Genomic DNA, 23,140 nt, shown 5'->3' on the forward strand with positions numbered 1-23,140 from the left:
CAAAAAACCGAAAACTGTGTACTCTTGTCTGTCATATGGTGGCATAGGGAAGAAAATTTGTTGCCTCATATTCCAGGTTGTGTAGTAGTTTGACTCCAGGTCCTGTAACAAAGTAGATACACTGACTTGGGCAGAAGTATCTGCAGCTTCCTGAGAGTTTTTTCTCCTTCCCTCTGCTGTTTTGAAAATCACAGTTCTAGTTAGTCATGCTGACTGGGTGATTCTGATAGAGTTGGTCATTATTTATATTTGCCACCCAACTCTGCTTATGATTTCAGGGAACCCAAGACACCCTCTGGCCTGGCATCCTTTCATTATATCCCTTATGATTCTTTTTACTTGTGTTACATGGCAGATTCTCACGCCGAGGCATGGAAGAAAAGGTGGAGGAAGAGCATGCAGACTGTATTTGTATGTGGGTGTTAGCTATTTTTCTTCAGTGCTCTTTAAGTTAAAATCTTAGCTGGCTTTCTTAAACTTTGCCTTTGGGTGTAAAAATTAAAGCAGACATTCACTGCTTACTATGGTCAGCTGATATTATCACCACTAAGATTTAATGAGCTTAACTAGCACTTTCATCACTAGCTACAGTCTTGAATTTATTTCCCATACTGATGCATAATGGGTGTATGAATCACTCTCACATAATTTAGATATAAAAACCCAGGAGAGAAAGGCCTCCTTTCATTTTAATTCATATTTGCCAAATTGGCTTAATTTCTGATTATTTGACCCATCATTGTTATTAATATGATTAATAAACTTATTTATTGATTTGTTCCTCCTGTGACCTTCAATAGCCCAGAAATGGAGCTTGCCTAAATGATCCTCAACTTTCTAACCCTTTAAGCCAGGGGTCCCCAACCCCTTGGCCACAGACTGGTACCAGTCTTTGGCTTGTTAGGAACTGGGCCACACAGCAGGAGGTGAGCGGTGGGTGAGCAAAGCTTCATCTGCGCTTGTAGCTGCTCCACAGTACGAGCATCATCGCTTCAGCTCCACCTCAGATCATCAGGCATTAGATTCTCATAGCACCAGTCCCTGGTGCCAAAAAGGTTGGGAACCACTGCTTTAAGCATCTTCCATCCTATTAGGATGATACTGCCAGTGCATGTGTGTCTGTCTGTGTATGTGTGTGTACATACATAAAAGGATGCCAGATAGGTCCTTCTAGTGTGATTTGATTCCTTCCTCCATGATGGTGTGTATGAATTAGGTGATAAGGACACCAGTTTGCCCACTCTAATTATTACTAAGACACTGCTGCTTACTGTGAATGTGCTTCAAGTATTTCCTGGCCAGACTCAGCCACAAACTGCGACTCACTGCAAGGAAATACCTGTTTCTGACTATTTTACTCTGCATACAGAGGTAGGAAAACTAAAATGTCAACCTCAGGATCCTGTCCACCCTAGAGGATAACTATGAGGAAATGACTCACCTCTGGCATCACTGGGGAGCCCAGTCTGGATCATTTTTACACATAATTGAATATATTCTTCATTCCTAGGTTTAGGGGTGTGAGAGTTAAAGGACTATATGGTATCAACCACATTCATGAAAAAGATGGATATCCACTTGGCAGGAATGTCTTTCCCTTCAGTCAGCAAGCATTTATTGCATACTTTACTCTGTGCCAGGCATCTATAATATGAAGATGAAATAGGACATGGTCTTTGCCTCCAAGGAACTCAAAGTCTAGTAGAAGACTTCAGGACAGCTATCAGGAGAAACCTATACAGGGTATTGAAAGTCTTTATGGTAATTAAATACAGGGAAGGAGGATGGTAAGCAGTATTCCAGAGGAAACAGGACAGAAGCACAGAAACAAGGAACAGTCTGGTGGTATGGGCATCGTGTTAGTGGAGTAACATTAGTAACTATAGAAAGTTTAAAGTTGATAACCTTTTAGAGACATTTCAATCCTGATCTGTGGTTCTCTGCCTGCTTCCATGGTAGTAATTTGTAGGCTCTTCTTGGAGCAGTGCTGTATTTTCTCATGTTTTCAAAGGCTCCAGTATGTATGTTTAGTATTCACAGTTCCCCTGCTCCCCCTCTCCCACTGTAACAGGTTGTTCACCATCCCTTAAAGCTGGCTGGGCACATGTTACTATTTCAGGTTATTAAGGACAATTTTTAGGTGCCCAAGATATAAAAATAAAGACAAACAGTGAAGGTTGCTTCCTAGGTTCCATTGCCCTATTAAGACATCAGAAATACCATGTGGTCAAAAAGCCTCTATTCCAAGGTAACAGTTTTTACATTTACGGCTGCCTAATCTCTTTACTCTTGTACTTTTCAGTTCCTAAAAGCCTTCCCAAAATGTGCTCCTTCACCACCTCTTCATATTTAGAAGGCCACTTTAGAACCTATATCTGTCTAATCCTCCCCCTATGTTTAAGTGGTCAAGAATTCAATCTGTCAGATATCTCAAGTTCAAATTCTAGCTCTTCTACTTACTGGTAGTGTGACCTTGGGCAAATTTCCTTACCCCTCTATTTGTTTCTTCATTTGTAAAACAGAAATAATAGCAACTTCGTGGGGTGCTTGTGAGAATTCATAAAGTGATATAGGTAAAATGCTTGAGCTAGGTTCCTGGCATACTCTTAAGCACACAGTATTGGCTCTTCTATATGAACTAACTAAATTAACTGACAATTGTAATAATGTTTCCTTATTTCTGAGACTTATTGCTCTATTTTATTTGATATTGAAGATGAAAGATAAATGCTTGCCATCACCTAGAATTGGATTTTGGCCTTTAACAGAAACTGAAGCTAAACTAGGTTATTAGCTTTGGAAGATGGCCTATAAATTACTGCTGTAATTTATATTTTTCATTAAAAGCTCAGCTTGCCTCTTCTATAGCAGCCTTCTCAGGCCCTGAAACCCTAGTGTTTAGCCATATTTTTTTTTTTAATTAAGAAGCCATAATTTTCTCTACTCCCCACTAAATGTGGATTAATGGGATTAATGATAAGGTGCACAGAATCTCATATCCTTAACAAAATAAAAACAAAGGCCTGGTTCTATTTCTCACCTTTGAAATACAAACCAGGTAGATACTGTGATGAAGTGTAGTGTACTTCTTTATGCATGTGTAGACCTTTTAAAAAAACAACAACATTAGTTTAGGTGTCAGGAAATCTGGCTCCTAGGCCCTTCAACAAGATGCTGTGACTTCTAATCCTCTGCACATTTGCTTTCTGCCTTGCAAGATTGAGTATTAGGTAAGTAAAGCGCCTAGCATCATGCCTGGCATCCAGAACCGCCCAAGAAATGGTAGGTATATAGTAGCTCTATAAAAATCTAGCTCATTAGGATAATGAAAACAGGTACGCGCAGCACTGACAAGGGGCAACCAAATCTTTACATCTCATCGAAAGAAGGGGGTAGAAACACAAAGCTGCATGCGGCAAAGACTACCTCTCCCGTCGGGCTTTGCGGTGTGGTCGTCCCGCCTTACCCAGAGTCCTCCCTCTGTCACTGCGCGTCTTTCCGCGGAGGTCCCGGATATAGATGCGCCCTCCTCTTAGTGGGCGTAGCCTCACGAGAGCGCTGAAACCTAGGGCTCCCTTATTGGCTGTAGGTCTTCCGGCGGGATTGGACGTGAAGGGAGTGGGCGTTGGCCAGGGCGCGCGGCGCTCGGACGACAGCCAATCAGGAACCTGGCTAGGCTTTGGCGGGAGGCCGGAAAGCTGTGGCTGTGCAGATTTGGCGCGAGTGTGGCTGCGCTTTTCTGCTTCCTGTGTATTCTGCAACTCGTGAAGAATTCCTGAAGCCGTGTGCGAAAGACGTGAGAAGGAGCTGGCACTGAGGTGACGCAGTTCTGTGGGGTGGAGAGGAGAAGATTCCTTGGGAGGCCTGGGGTCTGGTAAGCAGCGGAGTTGGGTGGCAAGACCCGCGGGTTCCGATGAGGCCCGAAGGAGTAGTCTGGCAGTTGTGCATGGAAAAGGAGCTGAATGCTGTAGGAGTGGGGTTGAGAGTTCTGTGGAGTGGGGGGACTCAGTGCAGAGTGAGACCTTAGGCAAGACTAAATGTGGAAGGTTGCTGGGCGAAGCCGGTGATAAAGATAAACCCCGTGCCTGGGGTGAGGGAATTAGTACTATAGAAATCAAGATAAATTTATTTCGTTGTTCAAGTGGGTAAGAACTTGTGCTCTGAAGCTAGAATACAGGGTTTGCTGGGACTTTGGGCTTCTGTGGCTCTCAGTTTTCTAACTTCAAGATCATTTTAATAATAGTACCTATTTCTAAAGTAGTTGTAAAACAGATGAGTCCAATACCTAAAATGTTTGTAACAGTTCTTACACATAGTAGGTAGACATCAGGTGTTCGCTATTGCATAGATTTGGATTGGAAGCAGAACCGAATGCTAAAATATTGTTGTAATTTACTAATGAAATGAGTGTTGATAATTGGTATAAATTTCATGTTAGTTATTTTCCCTTCAGTTTTACATACTGATTGCCTGCCCTGCTTTTTTTTTTTTTTTTTTTTGGCGGAAGGGAATACACAGGTGTGTTGCCATCATGCCTCAGACGCGATCCCAGTCACAGTCTACAATCAGTTTTCCAAAAAAGAAGCTGTCGCGGACATCGGACAAAGCTAAAAACTCTAGTGCCACCAAACTAGAACTGACAAATCTCCAGGCCATACCCCGTTCTCCTTGTGTCAAAAGTCTTCCTCTCAGCCCCAGAAAACGTTTGGGTAAGCTATCCATTATATAATATAATTGCTTTTTTGACTTGTAGCTCTTGACCTCGCCTTCAGTAATAAGATGCCCAGTCCTTTGAAACAACTTTCTAAGTTCTGTTAAGGTCACTCTATTCACTTTGGTTATTTTCAGAATGGTTGCTAAATTCTTACTGAACTTCAGAATTAAGATCACCTTCTGAAGTAATTAGTAGGTCTGATCTTCAATTCCTTAATACTGAACTTAGGTCTGTCAGTATTTTAAATGACCTCACAGTTAGCTATACTTTGCAATCTTTTGAAACTTCCCTTAATAGTGGTGAAATTAAGAGACACGGGTGACATTCTTGTTTTAGAACAGTGATCGGTAATCTTGTTTTAGATAATTAATGAGGGATGATTGGGCAGTATTTTGGTTGTCACAGCTGAATGAGTGCTACTGGCATAGTGGATAAAGACCAGGGATGCTGCTAAACATGCTACAATGAACAGGACACCCTGGCACAAAGAATTATTTGGTCCAAGATATCAACGTGCCAAGGTTGAGAAACCCTGTTTTAGAACCATCTTCGAATTTCATCCTACTGAAACCCATTTAGTTTCTACCAGTCGTAAGATTCAGTGGTGCCATCTGGTGGCCAGTATTTGCTTCTAGATTGAGAGGCATTTTACTTTGATGGCTTTGACTCAGGTAGAAATTCACCTCTTTGTGAGGTACGCAGAGATCTTTGCAAGTGCACTGCTATGAATAACCATGTTTTGATTTTAATATGTTTCAGGTGATGACAACCTGTGCAACACTCCTCATTTACCACCCTGTTCTCCACCAAAGCAAGGCAAGAAAGAGAATGGTCCCCCTCGCTCACGTATACCTAAGGGGCGCCGATTGGTATTTGACAATCAGCTGACAGTTAAGTCTCCTAGCAAAAGTGAACAGACTAGAGTCCACCAAAACAAAATATGTTCCTCAGTTCAAAAAGGTCAAGAGGTCACAGCAAAGTCTAAGCAGAGATGTCCTCTGGAAAAAGAATCTGCACGTGTGAGACTGTTCAAGCATGAAGGTTCGTTCTTACATGGCAGCTGTTAGTGCAGCCTCGTAAACAAGGCTGGTGAGTCCAAATGAAACCCATTGGGTCTTCTCAGTCACCTCTGTTGTTTCTAATTGTCCTTTCATGTTTGGCACAGGCACTTGCTACCAGCAAGCAAAACTGGCCTTGAATACAGCTGTCCCGGATCGGCTGCCTGCCAGGGAAAAGGAGATGGATGTCATCAGGAATTTCCTGAGGGAGCACATCTGTGGCAAAAAAGCTGGGAGTCTTTATCTTTCTGGTGCTCCAGGAACTGGAAAAACTGCCTGCTTAAGCCGAATTCTGCAAGACCTCAAGGTACATTGAAAGTTTGAATTATGATGCTCTTGCTAAAATGATACTCGGTTATTAAGGGTTAAGAAAAGGTAGAAGTCTTAGGGGATTGAAGTTTTCTCCAAAATAAGACTTTTTTAGTTTCATTGTCTAAATCTTTCCAAATGGAAGTAGAGCTTATTTTCTGAAAGTATGCTGTTATCTCCTTAAAGACACTTCAGGCTTCATCAAATCTTTATCTGAGGCCAAAGTAACTCCCATGTTTGTATTTTTCTAGAAGAAACTGAAAGGCTTTAAAACTATCATGCTGAATTGCATGTCACTGAGGAGTGCCCAGGCTGTATTCCCAGCTATTGCTCAGGAGATTTGTCAGGAAGGCGTATCCAGGCCAGCTGGGAAGGACATGATGAAGAAACTGGAAAACCATTTGACTGCAGAGAAGGGCCCCATGATGTAAGTATTGCTCTGCTGCATGTTGCTCTGTGAAAATCTGCAAGTTCCGTTGCTCACAAACTCAGATTCTAGTCTCTTGAATTTATTGGTTTGTTCATAAAAAGAACATTTGCTGTATTTGCTCTGAGAAGTGTAGTTACATAAGCTTAAAGAGAAAGAAGAAAGGAAAAATACACCTTCTAATTTTAAATTGGGAAAATGTTTTTAAACTAATTGCTTGAAAAACCTATATGTTACTTTTTCATGATGGTGGAGGTGGGTGGGTATCTAACAGTGGCTGGAAATAGAGCAAATTATGATCTTCAAACTGGTCTCAGGTATAGGAATGTGACCTAGAGTCATCCCAGATCAAACAGATTAGAGAATTAAGAAGATGAACATGGGTATTGTTTCTCTTTATATGTAGTGTGTTGGTGTTGGATGAGATGGATCAGCTGGACAGCAAAGGGCAAGATGTATTGTACACGCTGTTTGAATGGCCATGGCTAAGCAAGTCTCGATTGGTGCTGATTGGTTAGTGCTCAGTTGTAAATGTTGCATGGTGGTTCTAAAGAATTCTTTTTTACTCTCTTTAGCTTGTCACGTATTTTATTTTAAACCAGCTTTCTGTTTTCTTACAAAATGAGTTACTATAAAAATAATTGTAATTTTAATCTAAGGCAAATCAGTTTTGTTAAGTCTGAATAGAAATTACATAATACTGCATTTCAGAGATAGTTGATTTCAGAGTATCTGGTCCTGTTTATCAGTGAACAATTCTAAACCTAGCTTGAAAGGAGCATTCCATGATGACTGTGTACATCTTACCTAAAGAATGGGGGTTGTGGGGAGTAAGTGGAAAGCAACAGTTAGAATGCCGGATTATAACTGGAAAGTTTATTTAGCTTTCCGAGGGTTTATTTTTCCTTTTAGGATGATTTGACCAGTTATGATTAGTGTTACTTATCTTCTCAGGTATTGCCAATACCTTGGATCTCACAGACAGAATTTTACCGAGGCTTCAAGCTAGAGAAAAATATAAGCCACGGCTGTTGAACTTCCCACCTTATACCAAAAATCAGATAGCCACTATCTTGCAGGATCGACTTAATCAGGTGAGTACCAACCATTGTACCAAATTGTGTGTTCTTTGGATCACCTGTTTTGGGGAAACCTAATGGTAGTTCTAAAATAATTTGCTTTGATTACATTACTATGGGGCATAGTGAGGACATTTTCATGTGAATTTTCACCCATGGCTCCATTTATTGGATGCCTCAGTGCTGAAATAAAAATAAGAGGAGAATCACACAAATGCTTCTTCAATGGCCTTTAAAAATGAGGCCTATGAAAAAAATTTTCTCTTTTGAAAATGACCAAATAGGTTTTAGTTTAGTTTAGTTTTGCTAATTTAAGTTCTGATTGCCTTTTTTCCCCCCATTCACGAATATCTGCCACATTCTACAAAATGCCTAAATGTGTGAAATCTCCATTGACTTATGAACAGAAAAGGTATCTCTTAGACCCTAAAGGGTGGCCAATCAAGTTTAGACTTCAGTGTGAAAATACTTACTTATATCTGAGACCTAAATTACAGAGAGAGGGGATCTTAAAGTTCAGAGTCACCTTCTATATCTTGTCCAAAGGCATCTAGAGACCAGGTTCTGGACAATGCTGCGATTCAGTTCTGTGCTCGAAAAGTCTCTGCTGTTTCTGGAGATGTTCGCAAAGCGCTAGATGTTTGCAGGTGAGTTATGGCACTGTTGGCTGTTTTTATTAAAAAAAGAAATGTTGTTAATTGTCTCATGTAACTCAAGTGAATGTGGCTTAAGAGGCTCCATTCTGCCACTTTTTATGCTCAGAAAAGAGGACTTGTTTCTCAGTGGGGAGCTCGGCATTTCCACCGTGTTAATGTCTGAAACATTATCAGTCCATTACCTACAGAGGGAGGAACAAATGAGATGTTGCTGGCACTCCCTGTGGTGATTATAGATTGGTTAATTACATTTGTATTAAAAAAGACTCCAGTTTACTTTTCCATTAGTTGATCTCAAGCAGGTTTATTTATGGACCTGAACCATCTTTGCCTTTAGACATTTTTTTCTTCCTTTGCTTTTGTGAGCACCCCTTCCTCCAGTCGGTAGTCCCCACAGTTGGACTCCAGGCCTCTCTCCCTTCCCACCCCCCTGTCCCTCCTGCTGGGGAAAGCCTCTGCGCTGACTGATGAAATTTCTTCTTCCCAGTAGGGACACTGGGTCCATTAAAATGATACTTGCTGTGTTGGCCCGCCGGTCCAACCTCCCCTGCTGCCATGCAGAAGATCCAGGTCTGGCATATGGCTTCCTGTGGGCTAAGTAGTTCAGAGAGAGCAGTGGGAGAGTAAGCTCTTCCTATTGCTAGATGGCGTGATCCTGGATTTGAAAGTTTCCCCTAGCCAGCAAACTACTTGGGAAAGACTTGTTGCTATGAGCAATAATCACGTAGGCAGGCTGGTATGGTTTAGCCTACACATAGGCCGTGTATATATAACAGGACTCCCCTTCCAGGTCCAGCGTGGATGGGTGGTACTGCTTCTCTTTAGTCACTTGCCCACACTACATATTCTCCTCTCCATCTATGACATTTTCTCCTCATCCAAAATGTTATCATTGACTCAATGTATGATGACCTACTTGGCATCTCCAAAAGGAAATTGTGTAGTGTTGCAGTTTCTCAGATTCCCTGGTCTATGAATTATTTGAAGACAACTAAGTCTCCTTTAGCAGAGACATAACCCAGTTTTGTTTGGGGGCTTTACAATGATAAAAACATGTTTTTTGCTAATGCGTCTGTGAGCTTGGTGGTTTGTTGTAGTGTTTGGTTTGGCTCAGCCTAAATTAATTTTAGAAATATTTTTTTATAGGAGAGCTATTGAAATTGTAGAGTCGGATGTCAAAAGCCAGACTATTCTCAAACCACTGTCTGAATGTAAGTAGTTTATCTCTTTCCCATCTTCCTCTGTAATTGAAAGCTTAACTTTACTGAGGAAAGAGCTAGAAAGATATAATGAACATGGTTAAATCCACACTCACCCATTTTTATGTCTATGTCTGTGTGTTTTTGGTCTATTTCATGTGCTTTATTTCAGTCTTGCCTGCCAGCACCATAGTCTGCGCATTAGTGCAAACGAGTTCCTCAGGGTGTTACATAAATGGTTGAGACAGAGTAAGTTTTCTTTCCAAGCTCTAGGAATGAAAACTGTAGACAGGAAAGTTGGATCAGTTTCTCTCTGGGTGCTTATGTGTTATGCAGTTCAGGTCTCAATATAGGTGAAAGCAAAGCCTGGTGAATAAGAGTCAGTGAAAGAATTGAGTTTAACTTGTGAGATCTCAGGCCTTTAAACAAGTATAGGAGGGTGGAGGTATAAAGACGATATTGCTACAGTAAGCTGCAGGCTATTACAAAAATGGCAAAATTAATTTTCCTTTACCTCAGCCATGTTTACTTAGCTATGGCAGATATAAAATGGCCATGAACTACATATCTTGTCATTGTTTAATATCCAGTGTTAATCTTTAGAAACAAGACAGCCTAGTTTGATTATTGCTGCCTTCACTCCTGCAATGGTTGAAAATTATTAACATTTTTTCTAGCACTACAGTTCCACAGCTGTTGAAAGGAATTTTTTCAAAATATTTCGGAAGTAGCCAAACTTAGTGCTAGGGTGATAGTAGGTAATATATGCCAATGCATAGATTAAATTCTCTTTTCTATTCAACTTTTCAGATTATTCCCTTTTTTTCCGCCATGAATAATATTTAGGTGTTATCAGTGGCTCCTGTGAGCTCCTGTGAGCACCACCAGCATGAACATAACTAGAAGAGGTTGTAAGTTCCTGGCATAAATTATTAGACTAATCTAGTTCTTGGCCTTTGACCTCTGGTATGTGTGATTAGCTTATTAATGGTTCAAAAGGTTACAGGGAGACTGAGTTCAACTAAATATGAGAAGACACTTTCTGATAAATAGCATTAATGGGGCTTCTTTGACACATAGTGGATTCCCCAGCATTGAAGACATTCAAACAAAAGCTGGATAGATGACCACTTGCTAGGATTGTTTTAGATGGGGCTCAGCCATGGGATAGGGAGCAAGAATAGACCTCTCACTTCCTTTCTACTTTAAGATTCTGCTACTTGATCAGTGATATCCAGTTTCTTCACCACTATTAGTCCTCTGCAACATCCTGTTTGTAACAATAAAATAGAAGCAAATTGTTGTGGGACAACAGCACATGGTCTCAGGAAGTAACTTTCCTCAAAGGTTGTTACAGAGCAAATTCCTCCTCTGTCTTAAAATTCTCGCATCTCCAAACAATGAGGCCATAGTCCTATGCAGCCTGTTGGCAGTTTCCCAGCCTCTGGCCTCTGAGATGGTGCTATCTGCTAAGATATCCAATGACATTTTCTCAAGTGTTGCTCTACTATAGATCAGCTTGGGCAAGTTAACCAAACCTCAAAGGTCATTTGCAGAGCTATGTAGAGGACTTTCACTGGATTGACTTTACTATCCACATTTTGCCACTCATTTGATTCAAAATATTAGGTAATTTTTCCAACTTTTTTCTTAATTACCAGGCATAGTCATTTTGGCTTCAAAGTTCTGTTCTTTGAGATATTATATAAGGAACTTTCAAGGTACAATGCAGTAGTTCTCTGTCTGATACTTATTTTTTCATGAGATGGATTTTCATCTCTCTGAGATTAAATTGTCTTCTACAGGGCAAAGTAGCTCACTATTCTGCCCAGAAAAAGGATAACCCTACTTTCCAAGTCATCTCACATTATTTCGGCCTCTTTCTGAGGATAGCATTGTCTCTTCTTTAGCGTCTAGTGAGATCCTCTGCTTTGCCACTACATGATTGCACTTGAATTTTCAGCTAAAACTTAGTATTATCTGTCTTGATACACAGAATTTTAAAAAACCCAATTAAGCTTGATTTGTTTATTTTATAGGTAAATCATTCTCCGAGTCACTGGTTCCAAAACGGGTTGGTCTTATTCACATATCCCAAGTCATTTCAGAAGTTGATGGTAACAGAATGACTTTGAGCCAAGAAGGAGCACAAGATTCCTTTCCTCTTCAGCAGAAGATATTGGTCTGCTCTTTACTGCTCTTAACCAGGCAGTTGAAAAGCAAAGAGGTCACTCTGGGGAAGGTTAGTTGGGAATCTCAGCAGATGGAGCTGGGGTGGAGATGAGAATCTGCTTCGCAGAGCAGATATTTTCCAAAAGGCCTATCATGCTCCAGCTGATACGAATTAAAAATGGATTTTAACAGTAAGAATAAATACTGGTACCATATAAAAAACAGCTGACTTTATTTCCCTTGGGTTGTGGTTGAGAATTTGCCATTAATCTTCTCCCTTTCATTTTTGCCTCTCCCTGTGAAATATATAAAGCCCCTTTCCTGAATTACAGTGTAGGTTTTTTGGTAGTATCTACAGAATGCCTATTCAAGGATTTTATTGAAAAGAAAGAGAATTGGGGTACTGAGATAACTTATTAAAAACTCACCATTTTAAAAAGATTATAAGGTTACAAGAGATATGACTTGTAAGCAACATTTGTTCTCCCTTGTTTCTTTCTAGTTATATGAAGCATATAGTAACGTCTGTCGCAAACAGCAGGTGGCAGTTGTGGACCAGTCAGAGTGTTTGTCACTTTCAGGGCTCTTGGAGGCCAGGGGCATTTTAGAATTAAAGAAAAACAAGGAAACTCGCTTTACAAAGGTAGAACCAATTACTTTGTTACATTGCTTTTAATTTTCTTATTTTGGAGAGTTTATCTTTTGCTAAAGTAAAGAATTTAAAATGACCAGAATTAGATAATTTGTTTTTTCGTTAGAGTTTAAGATCTGTGAAGATGGGACTATGGTATGAATAAAAATTTTTTATAGACTGTTAAAAAAGCAATGTTTAACTTGCTTGTCTCTTGTGAGGATAAGTAACATGGTAGACATTTATGTAATATGTAATAAGAACTGCTTTTGTGAGATCTCTACTGTGAAAAATTTTTTCTCTTCTTCCCAGGTGTCTTTGAAGATTGAAGAGAATGAAATAGAGCATGCTCTGAAAGACAAAGCTTTCATTGGAAATATCTTAGCTACTGGATTGCCTTAAATTCTTTTATCTAATGTCCCACCTGAAAGTATTCAGCTGTCATTTAGAGAGCTCTAGTCTTTATTTTAGTACTTTATATATTCAGGTCTGAAAATATATGTGACCTTTTTTACTTGAAAGTGATAAATTTTAATCTATAGAGTTAAGAATATTTGCACAGAATAATGTCTTTGGGTCTTATTTTTATGCATTAAAAATTAATTCCCAAGTAGACCCTTTCTAATTATATTTACTACCTTAATATGCTTGCAAGCATGCAGATTTGTGTTGTGGAATATGCATATATGTACCTCTTTGTTTCCTCAAATGTTGGTGTGTTCGAAAGAATTTTAGACTAGAGTCAGAAGAATGAAAAAGGATGATCCTGGAAAAGAAGCAAGTCTTCATGGACATTTGGAGGACACTTTGTGATCAAATAATTTATTTCCTTTTGGAGTACAGTGTGTTCACATTGCAGATACTTCCATGTTGAGACTTTTTAAAGACTCATGTTTCTTAGGCACTTCCAAGGGTGTGGGGATGGTAAGGAGAATGTAACTCTTCAGATTGTGAATATATTTATTTTAAATTGCATTCTTTGTCTTTTTAAGCAATCACATTTCAAGAGCTCAAATTTTCGGAAAATGATGTGAAAATTCCTCCCTAAATTGTCCCACAATCTTAGTTGCCCTCAGATGAAGCCACTTGTTTCAAGAAGCCTTAGTTTGGGGTTAGATTTTCATTTAAATCTCATAATTTTCTAGTCTTACTTGATCAATTCATATGGTTATTCAAACCCCTTTTCTGGGTTTGGTTTCCAGTGGCATTAAATGGCAATTTGTGATGGGGACGCCAGAGGGCACCATTATAACATTGGCTGTCTTGAAAGTGCAGGCATGGGGCTGGAGGTAGTTTTGAGGGAGGGATGGGATGACTTAGGTTTGATTCATTTGGGAGATTGCTATATACTTCTATAACTCAAGCAGATGCTTGGAATGTCAGCCATGTGTGATATGAATGGTCTGAGAGCCAGCGACCAAGTGTGTGCTCCCTGAGCTCTTCTGCTTCCTCCTACCTTTCTGACATAGACTTGAGTTTAGGAACTTGATATGTGTACAAATGATCTGTTGGCCACTGTTTCATTCATGCTGCCCACTGTCTCCCTTGCAATGTGATCTGGCCTACAGCAGGTGGTATGAGGTAGAAGGGCACCCTGAGAGAGCCCTCTGAAATGAATACTACCCACTGGTGTATATAGCCAAGCGCGGTTTGTAGACAGGAGTCTGAATGTTCTCACACTCCTTTATCAGAGCATTCATTCCCTCCAAGGGCAATTTGTGAGTGGAGAACATAGTTACATACCTACGAGCTTGGAAAGTGTCTGGGGCTATAAGGGTTAATAAGCATAATTACAAAGATTGTCCAAAGGCTGATGGGAAGCAGAGACTGAATGGGATTGAGAACAGATGCGAGGCTTGATTTAAATTACATTTTATTGGATGCTGCAGCCTTAAGAGACGTGACTGCTTTACAGTTTGTTTCCACACTGTGGGCAGCTGCTGTCTGTTCTGTGTCCACAGTAGGATCCTGCCCAAAAAGGAGCGGCCTCCCCACCTCGTTGAGTTTGAGGCTTGGCGCCATGACTATAGGACTTGAGTCAGGAACATGGCTTGACTCGCAGTAGGGCTGCTATGCATCCTCCATGGCTCTGAGCCAAGATTGCATTTGCAGATTCAAAGGGACCAAATTTCTTTCCCTTCTATCTCCTTTCTCTCCCTTTCCCCTGGTATTTAGAAATAGGGTTTTCTATGCATTGGTTTGTTCGTTTCTTTTCCTTCAGCTCTCCCCCCACTGTCAATTTCTAGGTCATTGCTGCTCTTAAGACTTCAGCAGTTGGAACAGGGTTGGTTCTGTCAATGATGCGTGAAGCAGACTTAGAGTCCCTGCTTGGCTTCCGCTGCCCTTGTGGGAGCAAAAGCTGATGTATGTTTGTCAGTGAAGTCTTAAGTGTAATTCAGACAGCCAGGGAGCAGATTGAGTAGAGGAAGAAAGTCCTTTTCTTGCTGGCTTTTCTCACTGAGGCTGAGAGCTATGGGAAGGTAATGGGATAGGATGGGCTTGTGGTTATAGTTTTTGCCAGGATCATGGGCTGTTTCACATAGAGTAGTGGCAAAGATGCTGACCTACATTCTTCCTCTTGAAGGTAGTGGGGTGTGTCGATATCCTGGTTTACTTATGTATTTTTTTTCAAAGAAGCAGAGTGAGCTTCCACAAAGTGTTGGTGGGTATTGCCATGGAAAGAACATAGACACAATAAAATTGGTGTGAGTTTCAACCCCAGAGCTGCTACTGATATTTCTGGCTCAATGAAGACTTGCCTGTGGCTCGGTAACTGGCAAGAATGTGTGAGGTCCAAGCTACCCAGAGATCAAAAAAGTTGGCAGAGCTCTGTTCTTTCCCCCACCCCAACCCCCATTGCTTCCTGCTTTTATTAAGTGCCCTTTTAAGATACACCAATGAGAAATGGGAAGTAGGTATGAGATAGACTTGGAGGTTTTAAAAACTATAGAAAGGTATCACTTTACTACTAAGGGAGACTAAAAGAGCCAAGCTTGAGATTTCATTTACATTTATATCTGTCCCCAGCACTTAGTACAGTGCCTGGTACCTGATAGGTATTAAATAAACAATTGCTGAATGGACAGATAAGTGAACCAAGTAAGACACTGCTTTTCCCTCACCTTGAGAACAATTCTAACCTGCAGGTAAACATTGCTGGTGCTTTTGCACTGAGAAGCAGGTCCCTGTAAAAGCAGGGTGCTTCATCTTACAAAATACATCTTGGCACAGTTGTGAAGGTTTATTGGCCTCACTGATGCGTTCCAATCGCTTCCTCTGAAGTAGTGGTATTTTGCTTGAGGCAACTTCCATGTTGCTCCCAGGAAGCCTTGGCTATGGAGACAGTCCTCCCTCTAGGCTGGGAAGAGGGATGCCTGTCTGATTGTTGCCTAGTGTTCCTAGAGATTGGCCAGAAGCAGTGCCTCTAGCTGGCAAGGGATTAAGGAGGAACCCACCTTTGATGTCCCACTTTTTAACTTTTGGGGAAAGTTGTAACCTCAGGTTACCTCTGAAAAGATAAGGTGTCCTCTAAGACATTCTCTTTTAAGCTACAAATAGTAGCAGGTCTCAGAAGTACATTCTGTAGGGGGAGAAGGCTGCCCTCTGGCCTCCCCTTGATTTTCAACCCCAGCCCCAAGGCACTGGCAGTAGAAGCTAATTGGGTGCAAGGGGCCTGGGTAAAGGCTGTCTGAAGCCTGGTGAAAGGAGAGCACTAGCTCCTTTTTAAAGAAGCTCTAATTGAGTTCTGAATCAGCCTCGCTCCCTTTGATCCCACCTCTTTTTCCCACACTGCCTGAAAGAGCTAGATCAGCACTTTATAACAAGGGTGTGCCTGCTCCCCACACCCACCCCCCCTCCTGACGCTCTATGCTGCTGCCATCCACTGCTTGTCTCCTTCAGTTAAGATAATGAAGATGCTGAAAGATAAAATGTGTATTTAATAAGGGTGGGGGTGGGGAGGCAGAAAGGGGCAGCCAGGGCCTTCCCAAGTTTGGGGCCTAGCCAAGACTTAGGCTGAAAGCAAAGCTAGAGTAAGACTTGGCCCCAGGGTGTGGGGGTTTCTGGGCCTCAATCCAGCTGACTTCACTGCCTGCTGTTTGCCCTAAATTCCCCCACCTCCACCCTCTCACCCCCACACTCCTGTCTTTCCTCTTGCTCCCAATGGGAAACGGGAGTCTTGCTTCAACTTTATTTTCAGCTGGTAACTTGGCCTTTGGTGTGGTGCCCCCCACCCCAGAGTTAGCTGCAAGGTCGGACTAGGGCAGCCCCCTCTAGCCTAGGCCTGTAGAAGCTGTGGGTTCACAATGGGGGGTGAAAAAAGCTGGAGTTAATGAAAACCAGCTGCTAGTCTAGGCTCTGCCTACAGTTAGCAGGAGGCCAGCCTTTGGTGGTGGTTAGGAGGTATGGGGGTGCATGACCTCCATCCCTGGGCACAAGGATATCCTGTGGCAACTGAGGCTTGTACTATCTGAGCTTGGTTTTATTCTCAGTTCGTAAGAGTGTAGTCTGTATTGCCTCTTCCCCTACTCCTCCCCTCCCCAAATAACACTCAGCCCTCATTGAGCTTTATAACTGTAGTGGTGGCCCAGCTGAGATCTGAGGATCTCCAAGCTCTTTTGTAAACACTCATTAACTCCCTGGGAAGAACCAAGAGCCCTGTTTAACAGCTGGGAGAGAACTGAGGCACGGCAGGGTGAGCTCACCCCATGGGCTCCACCCTGGGGCCCTCCACCCTGACCGTCTAGCTCCTTTCCCCAGTTCTTGCAAGACAGAGAAAGAAGTAGAGGCAATGTTGCTGCCCTCTCCCCTTCTAAGAAGAGGTCACGCTTTCTCCCTTCCCTTGTTTCTGTCTCTGACTTTACCCCCCGCCTTTCACCCCATGACATTTCCCCAGTTCTGCTGCTGTACATATGTGCAACTATCCTTGCAAAATGTTCTCGAATCTCACCCTCTGCAGACTTCCCACCCACCTTTCCCTGGTCCCTCTGGCCCACCAAACCTGAGTGCTCCCTTTTGAACTACTGATAAGATCAGCTATCCTAAGCTAGGTCTATAAACTTGAAGTTGATCAAATTGTGTTAAGAGGCCCCATCTGCCCTCTATATTTATCCCAAATGGTACCTGGGAAAATATTCTCTTTATTCATTCTGGAAAAGTTTCAGGATCCGATTAAGGGTTGGGGAGGAGCACTAGTTGACTCCTAGAATCCACATCCTGTTCTTCCACTGACAATTGCCATTCCTGGTAATGGACGTTGCCCGGCCCCATCTACTCATACTCTGACCTGTATATGTCTATCTGCACACCTCAACACACCCCCAGATACACCTCAGTCTAAAGATATAAAGCTACCAGTTTCCAACTACCACCCAAGTCACACTTCCCTTTATACTTGCTGGAAATCAGTCCCCCCACCCCACCCCATGGCCTCCCGAGGCATTTAGGAATAGTAGGGAAGGATGAGGAGACCATCCTATATCTAGAGGGGGAGGGTAGAAGTGAGGATCCATCCAAAATGAATGTCCCTTCATCACATTCTCAATAGCTGAGCAGCTGAGTAGGAGTGGTAAGGAAAGCGATCCTAATTCCATCTTCAGCACCAAAGCCCAAATCCATTTGCTCGAGGCAGGCAGCTAGAAATGTCTTTTTTTCTCCTGTCCCATATTCTCCTCAGTTGAAGTCATCCATGCACTGCGTATTTGAGACGGGACTGTTCCTGTCTCCAGCCCATGACTCAGACCTCGTTTTTCTCTCAGGGAGTTCTTCCTCCCCCATCAGTCCTCAGCGCTGCACCCCTTGACCCAGTCAGGGCTGGTGGAAGAAGGCGGGAGAACCTACTGTTTGCGGAATGGGCTTTAGGACCCAACGGAAACCTGTGCCTCTTGCAGCAGTCTAACCCAGAAGCAGGGGGAATCCTGAATTGAGCTGAGAGGGCTTCCCCGGTTCTCCTGGGAACCCCATCACCCCGCTGCCAGCACACACCGGAGCAGGTAGGAGCACCAGCACCCCTTCCGAATTCCCCTCGGTCGCCTTTCCATCGGCCTCTCCTCTTCAGATCTGGCGGTTTCCCTCTCGCCAGTTCAGGCTTTCCCCATCCCTCCTCCCCCACTGCTCCCCATACTCCTGGGAGGTGGGAGCCATGGAACAGTGGGGTGTCGGAATGCTCAGAGCCCCTGCACCCTCCAGCGCCCTTCCTGCACTTCCCCCAGGCATCCCCGTTCTCTAGCTAAGAATGGAAAGTGGGGGGAAAGGACTGCCCAGGCCCCACGCCCTTCACCCTCCTTTGCAGTATTGCCTAACACCGCTTCCTCCACATCACCTCCACGAGAGAATTGGCAGTGCTGGGGTAATGGAGAGCGGAGAGGACAGGAGCCGGAGGGAGCCTCTGGGTGGGTGTGTGGGGGGATTTCTGTCTCGCTTCCTCTCTATCTCCCAGCCCCAAGAGCTCAGGACTTTGTCCCCCACTCCTTACTCACTGTGGAGGGGGAACTGATTTCCCTTTCCAGGCTCATCTCACACGTGGGTGTCCAAACACATTGCTGGAGGGTAATCGAGGTCGTGAGCAGTTTTGGTGACCTTTTCCTCTTGGGAAAGTTCTTTTAGCTTAGAGCCCCATCTCTGCCAACACTCAACACCTATTGCAAAGAGCCCCCACCCCTGTGTGTGTGTAGACCATGTGGTTGTAAGATCTATAAGCTTTGGCTAGAGATGGCTGTGTGCTTTGAAGGGGACAGCTCCCAGAGTATGGCCCAGGCCAGAACAGGCTCAGCCCAGATGGCTGTGGAAGGGGGTGTGGACCAGATCAGGGAGGCCACCCAGCCATGGCAGGTCCCTGGCCTCCTTGGCTTTCAGAGCCTTGGGCTCCTGGTGTTACCCCAAAGCTTCTTCTCTCTTACAGGCACTCTGGGAGAGGGCCGGATGGCACCTACTGATTACAGTGGTTTATTTTTCTCTCCAGTATGGGGCTAACAGTCCACACTCTCTGAAGATCTGGGGCATCTCATTCTGGTTTGGCGGGTTTGCAGGAGGGGTGTATGACTTGTCTGAGTAACCATGTGTGAGTTTGTACATTGCGTCTGGACGTAGTAGACTGGAGAGGGGAGTGATGAAGAGACTGGTCACACTTGGAAACCCCTCTAGCTCTCTGGGTCAGGTGGGAGTGGGTGGCGTGTCCCCATCTGGTAACTCTGTCCAGGTGTGGGGTGTGCTGTGCCTTCCCCCATGGCTCCCTAGTTCGCCTAACGGTTGTTTTTGGAGAAAAGGGTGGATAATGGAGTGGCTTCAGACTTATTTCTTCTCTTGACTCAAAGAAAAGTAGAGATTCTGAGTGTGAGCAGTAGACTAAGAGTCAGAGGTCTAAATTTGAGACTCAGCCTGGTCATTTTACTATGGGCATTTATCCAGGTTTCTAAGCCTGTTTCTTCATTTGTAAAAATGACTGTCAGTTCCAAGCTGCTTAAGTGATAGGGACACGACCGTAATGACCCCATAAGACAATTTATGGTAAAGTTCAGGGCAAATGGTAGTTATGGCTGGGGGAGGGGTTTTGGGTTCTAAGATGGGATTCTCTTCCTAAATCTGGGTCAGTCTCTCTGCCTTCAGTGTCCTTCACCAATCCTTGCCCATCTGGATGATGGAGAAACCAGGCAGGGCTATTGCCCCAAGGGGCTACAGAGTTCCCCTAATGCAGGTAGTAGCTGCCACCAGAGAACCTGCGGTCAGAGAACCGATTCTCCACCAGGTTTTTCCTCCTCTGGGCTCATGTCTTCTCCCCTGAGCCCTGTGTCCACCATCCTTCTGCCATTCCTGCTCAGCGTCCTTGTCCTTGTCTCTCCCTTGCCCAGTGGCCTCCTTGTCCGGCTCACTGGGCAGGAGCCCTAATCGGATTCGACAGCTGAGATATGTGTGGCGGCTGAGAACAGGCGGGAGGGAAGCCAGTGGGAGGATGGTATGAGGGCTGCCCCTGGCACTGCCCAGGCCTCCCAGGCACCACCGTGGGCCTGCTGACTCCTGGCTTGGCTTGGCTCCAGGGGAGGGGTGCCAGAGGAAGCTCAGGAATGAAGGGGATGGGGTCTGGAGATTAGAGAAGGGGAAATACACCCAGGCCCCTGGGACCTCTTTGATATTTGGTGGTCTTAATGTCAGTATGTCTGACTGACAGTGAGGAGAGGGTAGCAGGTGAGAGCCAGGCTGGACCCGCCCTCTCCCAACCCCATGACCCCACTTCTCTCTTCTTATTCAGAAATGTGTTTCCCTCCCCACCCCCTTCTAACCCCTTTGGCCAGTTCCTTCTTATGGGTCACATCTGGGAGCTGCTGGGGTCACCCTGTGTCTGCCTCCCTCTGGGCTGTTTCCTCCCCTCCAAGGTATTTTTCTCACTCACCCTCTGGGCTGGGTGCCAAGACTCTTGTGTTTCCCGCCTGCCTCATGGTGCAAGGCTGCTCTGCAGGCCACCAGAGAGTCGCTAAGCTGGTTTCCTTCCTAGTGTGTGGGGAGGGCCTTCTCCCAGGGCTAGGAAGTGTCAGGAATTCCAGGTGGGATAGGGACAAGGGGGACAAGGGCACCGGAGCCCCTGGCCCCATAGCACCACGACCCCTCCCTCCCTCACAGCCTCTGACTTAGGTTGGGGGCAGCACGTACCCACCCTGGTAGGCATGGCCTATTCTTGCCTCTAGGCTTCCATCTTAACATGTGAGTAGCCAAGATAAGATCTTCTGCTCTTCTGCCGTCCTTTCAGCTTTTTTTCCCATGGTATCTGGAGGTGGCCGTTGAAACCCCTGTGTCTGCACCCACACATTTTGGGGAGCAGGGAATTAGCATAATTGAGGCTGGGACACTATTTTGTCTTCCCTCCAGCTGGGCCAGGATGAAGGAAACCGGCACAAACTTCCCCACGCCAATTCCCTCTGCCCTCAAAAGACCAGTCAGTGGAGCCAGGCCCTGTCCTCTTGGTGCCCACAATGTGGTTGGCACTGATTTGTCAGAAATTGGGAAGGTTTCCCTGTGGACCGCCTGCCTCCTCTCTCTTCCTCTCATGGGGTTGGGACAGCTCTGTGATTGTAGGCACTTTTGGGCAGGCCTCCCCCTAGGGAAGGGGTGTGGGATGCCCCCGAGATGGCCAAGTTGGCACTAGTCCCAGGTTGGAGTGCTGGACATGGTTCCGAGCTGGGAGTTTGTGGGGGAGAGCAGGACATGGGCCTCCCTGCCCCCCTCATTTCCTGCTCTTTGGGCAGCTGTGGGCGAGAAAGGCTGCAGGGACTATTTTTAGTTGGTCTGTCCCCTGGCAGGAGGGACGTGCAGAAAAGCACGGGGCAGGCAGAGGGGCTGGCCAAGGTGAGGGAAAGGAGGCAGGCTGAGGCATAAGGAATGGGCATCAGATAGAGCAAGGAAGCACATCAGGCAAGGATAGGACCTTGTGGAGAGGTTCCTGCCCCAGGGAGATGGGCTGGGCTGGGCAGAGAAGGCCTGGGGACCCCTCAGAGCTCTCTCTGTACAACTAGAGCTGGACTCAGAAGCAGAAGGGGCTTTAGAGGCCATCTAGACAATTGTTTTCCCTTACGGAGGGGTAAATGGAAGCCTAGAGAGGGGATGTGACTTGCCCTAGGACTCAACTAGTCATTAGCTGCACTGGGACCCCAACCCAAGCCCGTTGCACTGTTTTTCTCTAGTCATAGTTCCTCACCACGCCTGGTTGTGCCTGCCTCCCCTCCTGCAGCAAGGAGGACCTAGGCCAGGTGCCCAGTCTGTCTCCCTCTCTGCTTATTTGTGCAGGGTCTCTGGTAAACCCCAGCTTGGTTTGTTTATAAGTCTCCACCATGTGGAGAGAATCTGTGTCCAGGTTGGGAGGAGGTCAGGGCTGGGGTTTGTTTAGGTGGCCTGTGGCCACTGGTGTGAATCAAGGTGCTGGGCAGGTTCCAACAGGCTCGCAGGCTGGCAAGCAGTAGGGCTTGGAGACAATTTAGAGAAGGGTCATCTGGTCTAACTCCATTTTAGAGACCCAGAGAGGGCCAAGGTTTGCCCACAGTGGCCGGGATGAGTTAGGGACAGACTCAGGACTAGGATGTAGGTTTGCAGACTCTTCGGCACCCTTTGTGAACCCCCTTCCTGTCCTCCCTGGGTCATGGTGGTTGTTTGCCAATCCCCCCCGAAAAGGAAGGGAGCAAGCAGGTTATCATAGGCTTCAAATCCCAAGTCAAAAGCAAGACTTCCTCTGAGACCTGGAAGCAGGGGGAGCTGGTTGAGGTGCTAGAGGGAGAAAGTACAGTGGGGAATGTTGGTGCCTCATCCCCAGGGCCACTATGTTGCACAGCTGCAGGAAGTGCAATTCTATAGACTATGACATGAGTGGCGTCTCCTGGAGTTGTTTAGGACCCTGTCTATGTAGCCTAAAAAGGTACTTGGGTCCCCTACCTTCTTTCTTTGAATCAGCTTCAGATCCAGCTGGAAGGAGGTGTTCCAGACAGGCCTTAATTCAATCCCCACTCTGCCTTCTGCCACTCAGTATCTCCTATTCCTCTGCTGCTAACCCCCGCCCCCCAAGCTGGTATCAGGGGGCCACAAATTGTGGCACAGGAGCTCCTCCCCCTATTTCCACTCAGTCTATGTCTCTTGAGGGGCTGATTTATCATGCTCCCCTCCATCAGGCCTGCTGCAGTGTGAGAAATCAATAGTGCAAATGGATTGAGTTTGTTCAGCCTGTCGAATCCCCTTGGGCCCCATCAACTCTCCTGGGACTTGGGGAGTTACTCAGTCCCCTTCCGGCTCAACATATACAGAGATATACACACCTCATGGTTGTAGCCAGAGCACTGAGCACAGGAATCATTCTTTCTGTCCGTTTCTGTCTCGGTCTCTCTCATTTTCTCTTTCTTTCTCTCATATACTAGGCTGGTCTT

General features: G+C 44.8%; 2 protein-coding genes across 8 annotated transcripts in view; both read left to right on the top strand.

The window, feature by feature from the left end:
* The first annotated feature begins 3,674 nt into the window (after window positions 1-3,674).
* Window positions 3,675-13,220, top strand: CDC6 (cell division cycle 6). Of its 7 annotated transcripts, none has more exons than XM_036222372.1 (12): window positions 3,675-3,796; window positions 4,508-4,709; window positions 5,474-5,755; window positions 5,880-6,079; window positions 6,333-6,508; window positions 6,915-7,021; window positions 7,463-7,602; window positions 8,134-8,234; window positions 9,390-9,454; window positions 11,482-11,684; window positions 12,117-12,257; window positions 12,558-13,220. In XM_036222372.1, exons 2-12 carry the CDS (start codon window positions 4,532-4,534, stop codon window positions 12,645-12,647), a joined length of 1,683 nt encoding a protein of 560 aa, XP_036078265.1. In that variant the 5' UTR covers window positions 3,675-3,796; window positions 4,508-4,531; the 3' UTR covers window positions 12,648-13,220. The 7 variants fall into 7 exon arrangements, with proteins under 7 accessions (XP_036078265.1, XP_036078266.1, XP_016020196.1 ...); XM_036222373.1 differs by having other exon boundaries at window positions 4,519-4,709; XM_016164710.2 differs by having other exon boundaries at window positions 3,676-3,874; window positions 6,336-6,508.
* A 4,883-nt stretch (window positions 13,221-18,103) lies between these two features.
* The window catches only part of RARA (retinoic acid receptor alpha), a 43,508-nt gene continuing 38,471 nt past the window's right edge, over window positions 18,104-23,140 (top strand). The window contains exon 1 of the mRNA XM_016164738.2: window positions 18,104-18,235. The gene's annotated coding sequence lies outside the window, so the exon portion shown is untranslated. The remainder of the gene's footprint in view (window positions 18,236-23,140) is intronic.

This window comes from Rousettus aegyptiacus, unplaced genomic scaffold, assembly GCF_014176215.1.
Source record: "Rousettus aegyptiacus isolate mRouAeg1 unplaced genomic scaffold, mRouAeg1.p scaffold_m13_p_6, whole genome shotgun sequence".
Lineage (NCBI taxonomy): Eukaryota > Metazoa > Chordata > Mammalia > Chiroptera > Pteropodidae > Rousettus > Rousettus aegyptiacus.

Bases quoted from the DNA above. Each gene is read 5' to 3' on its own strand.
- CDC6 (XM_036222372.1), top strand. From the start codon at position 4,532: ATGCCTCAGACGCGATCCCAGTCACAGTCTACAATCAGTTTTCCAAAA. The intron at 7,603-8,133 runs GTGAGTACCAAC...TCTTGTCCAAAG, and splicing joins TGCAGGATCGACTTAATCAG to GCATCTAGAGACCAGGTTCT. The intron at 8,235-9,389 runs GTGAGTTATGGC...ATTTTTTTATAG, and splicing joins AAAGCGCTAGATGTTTGCAG to GAGAGCTATTGAAATTGTAG.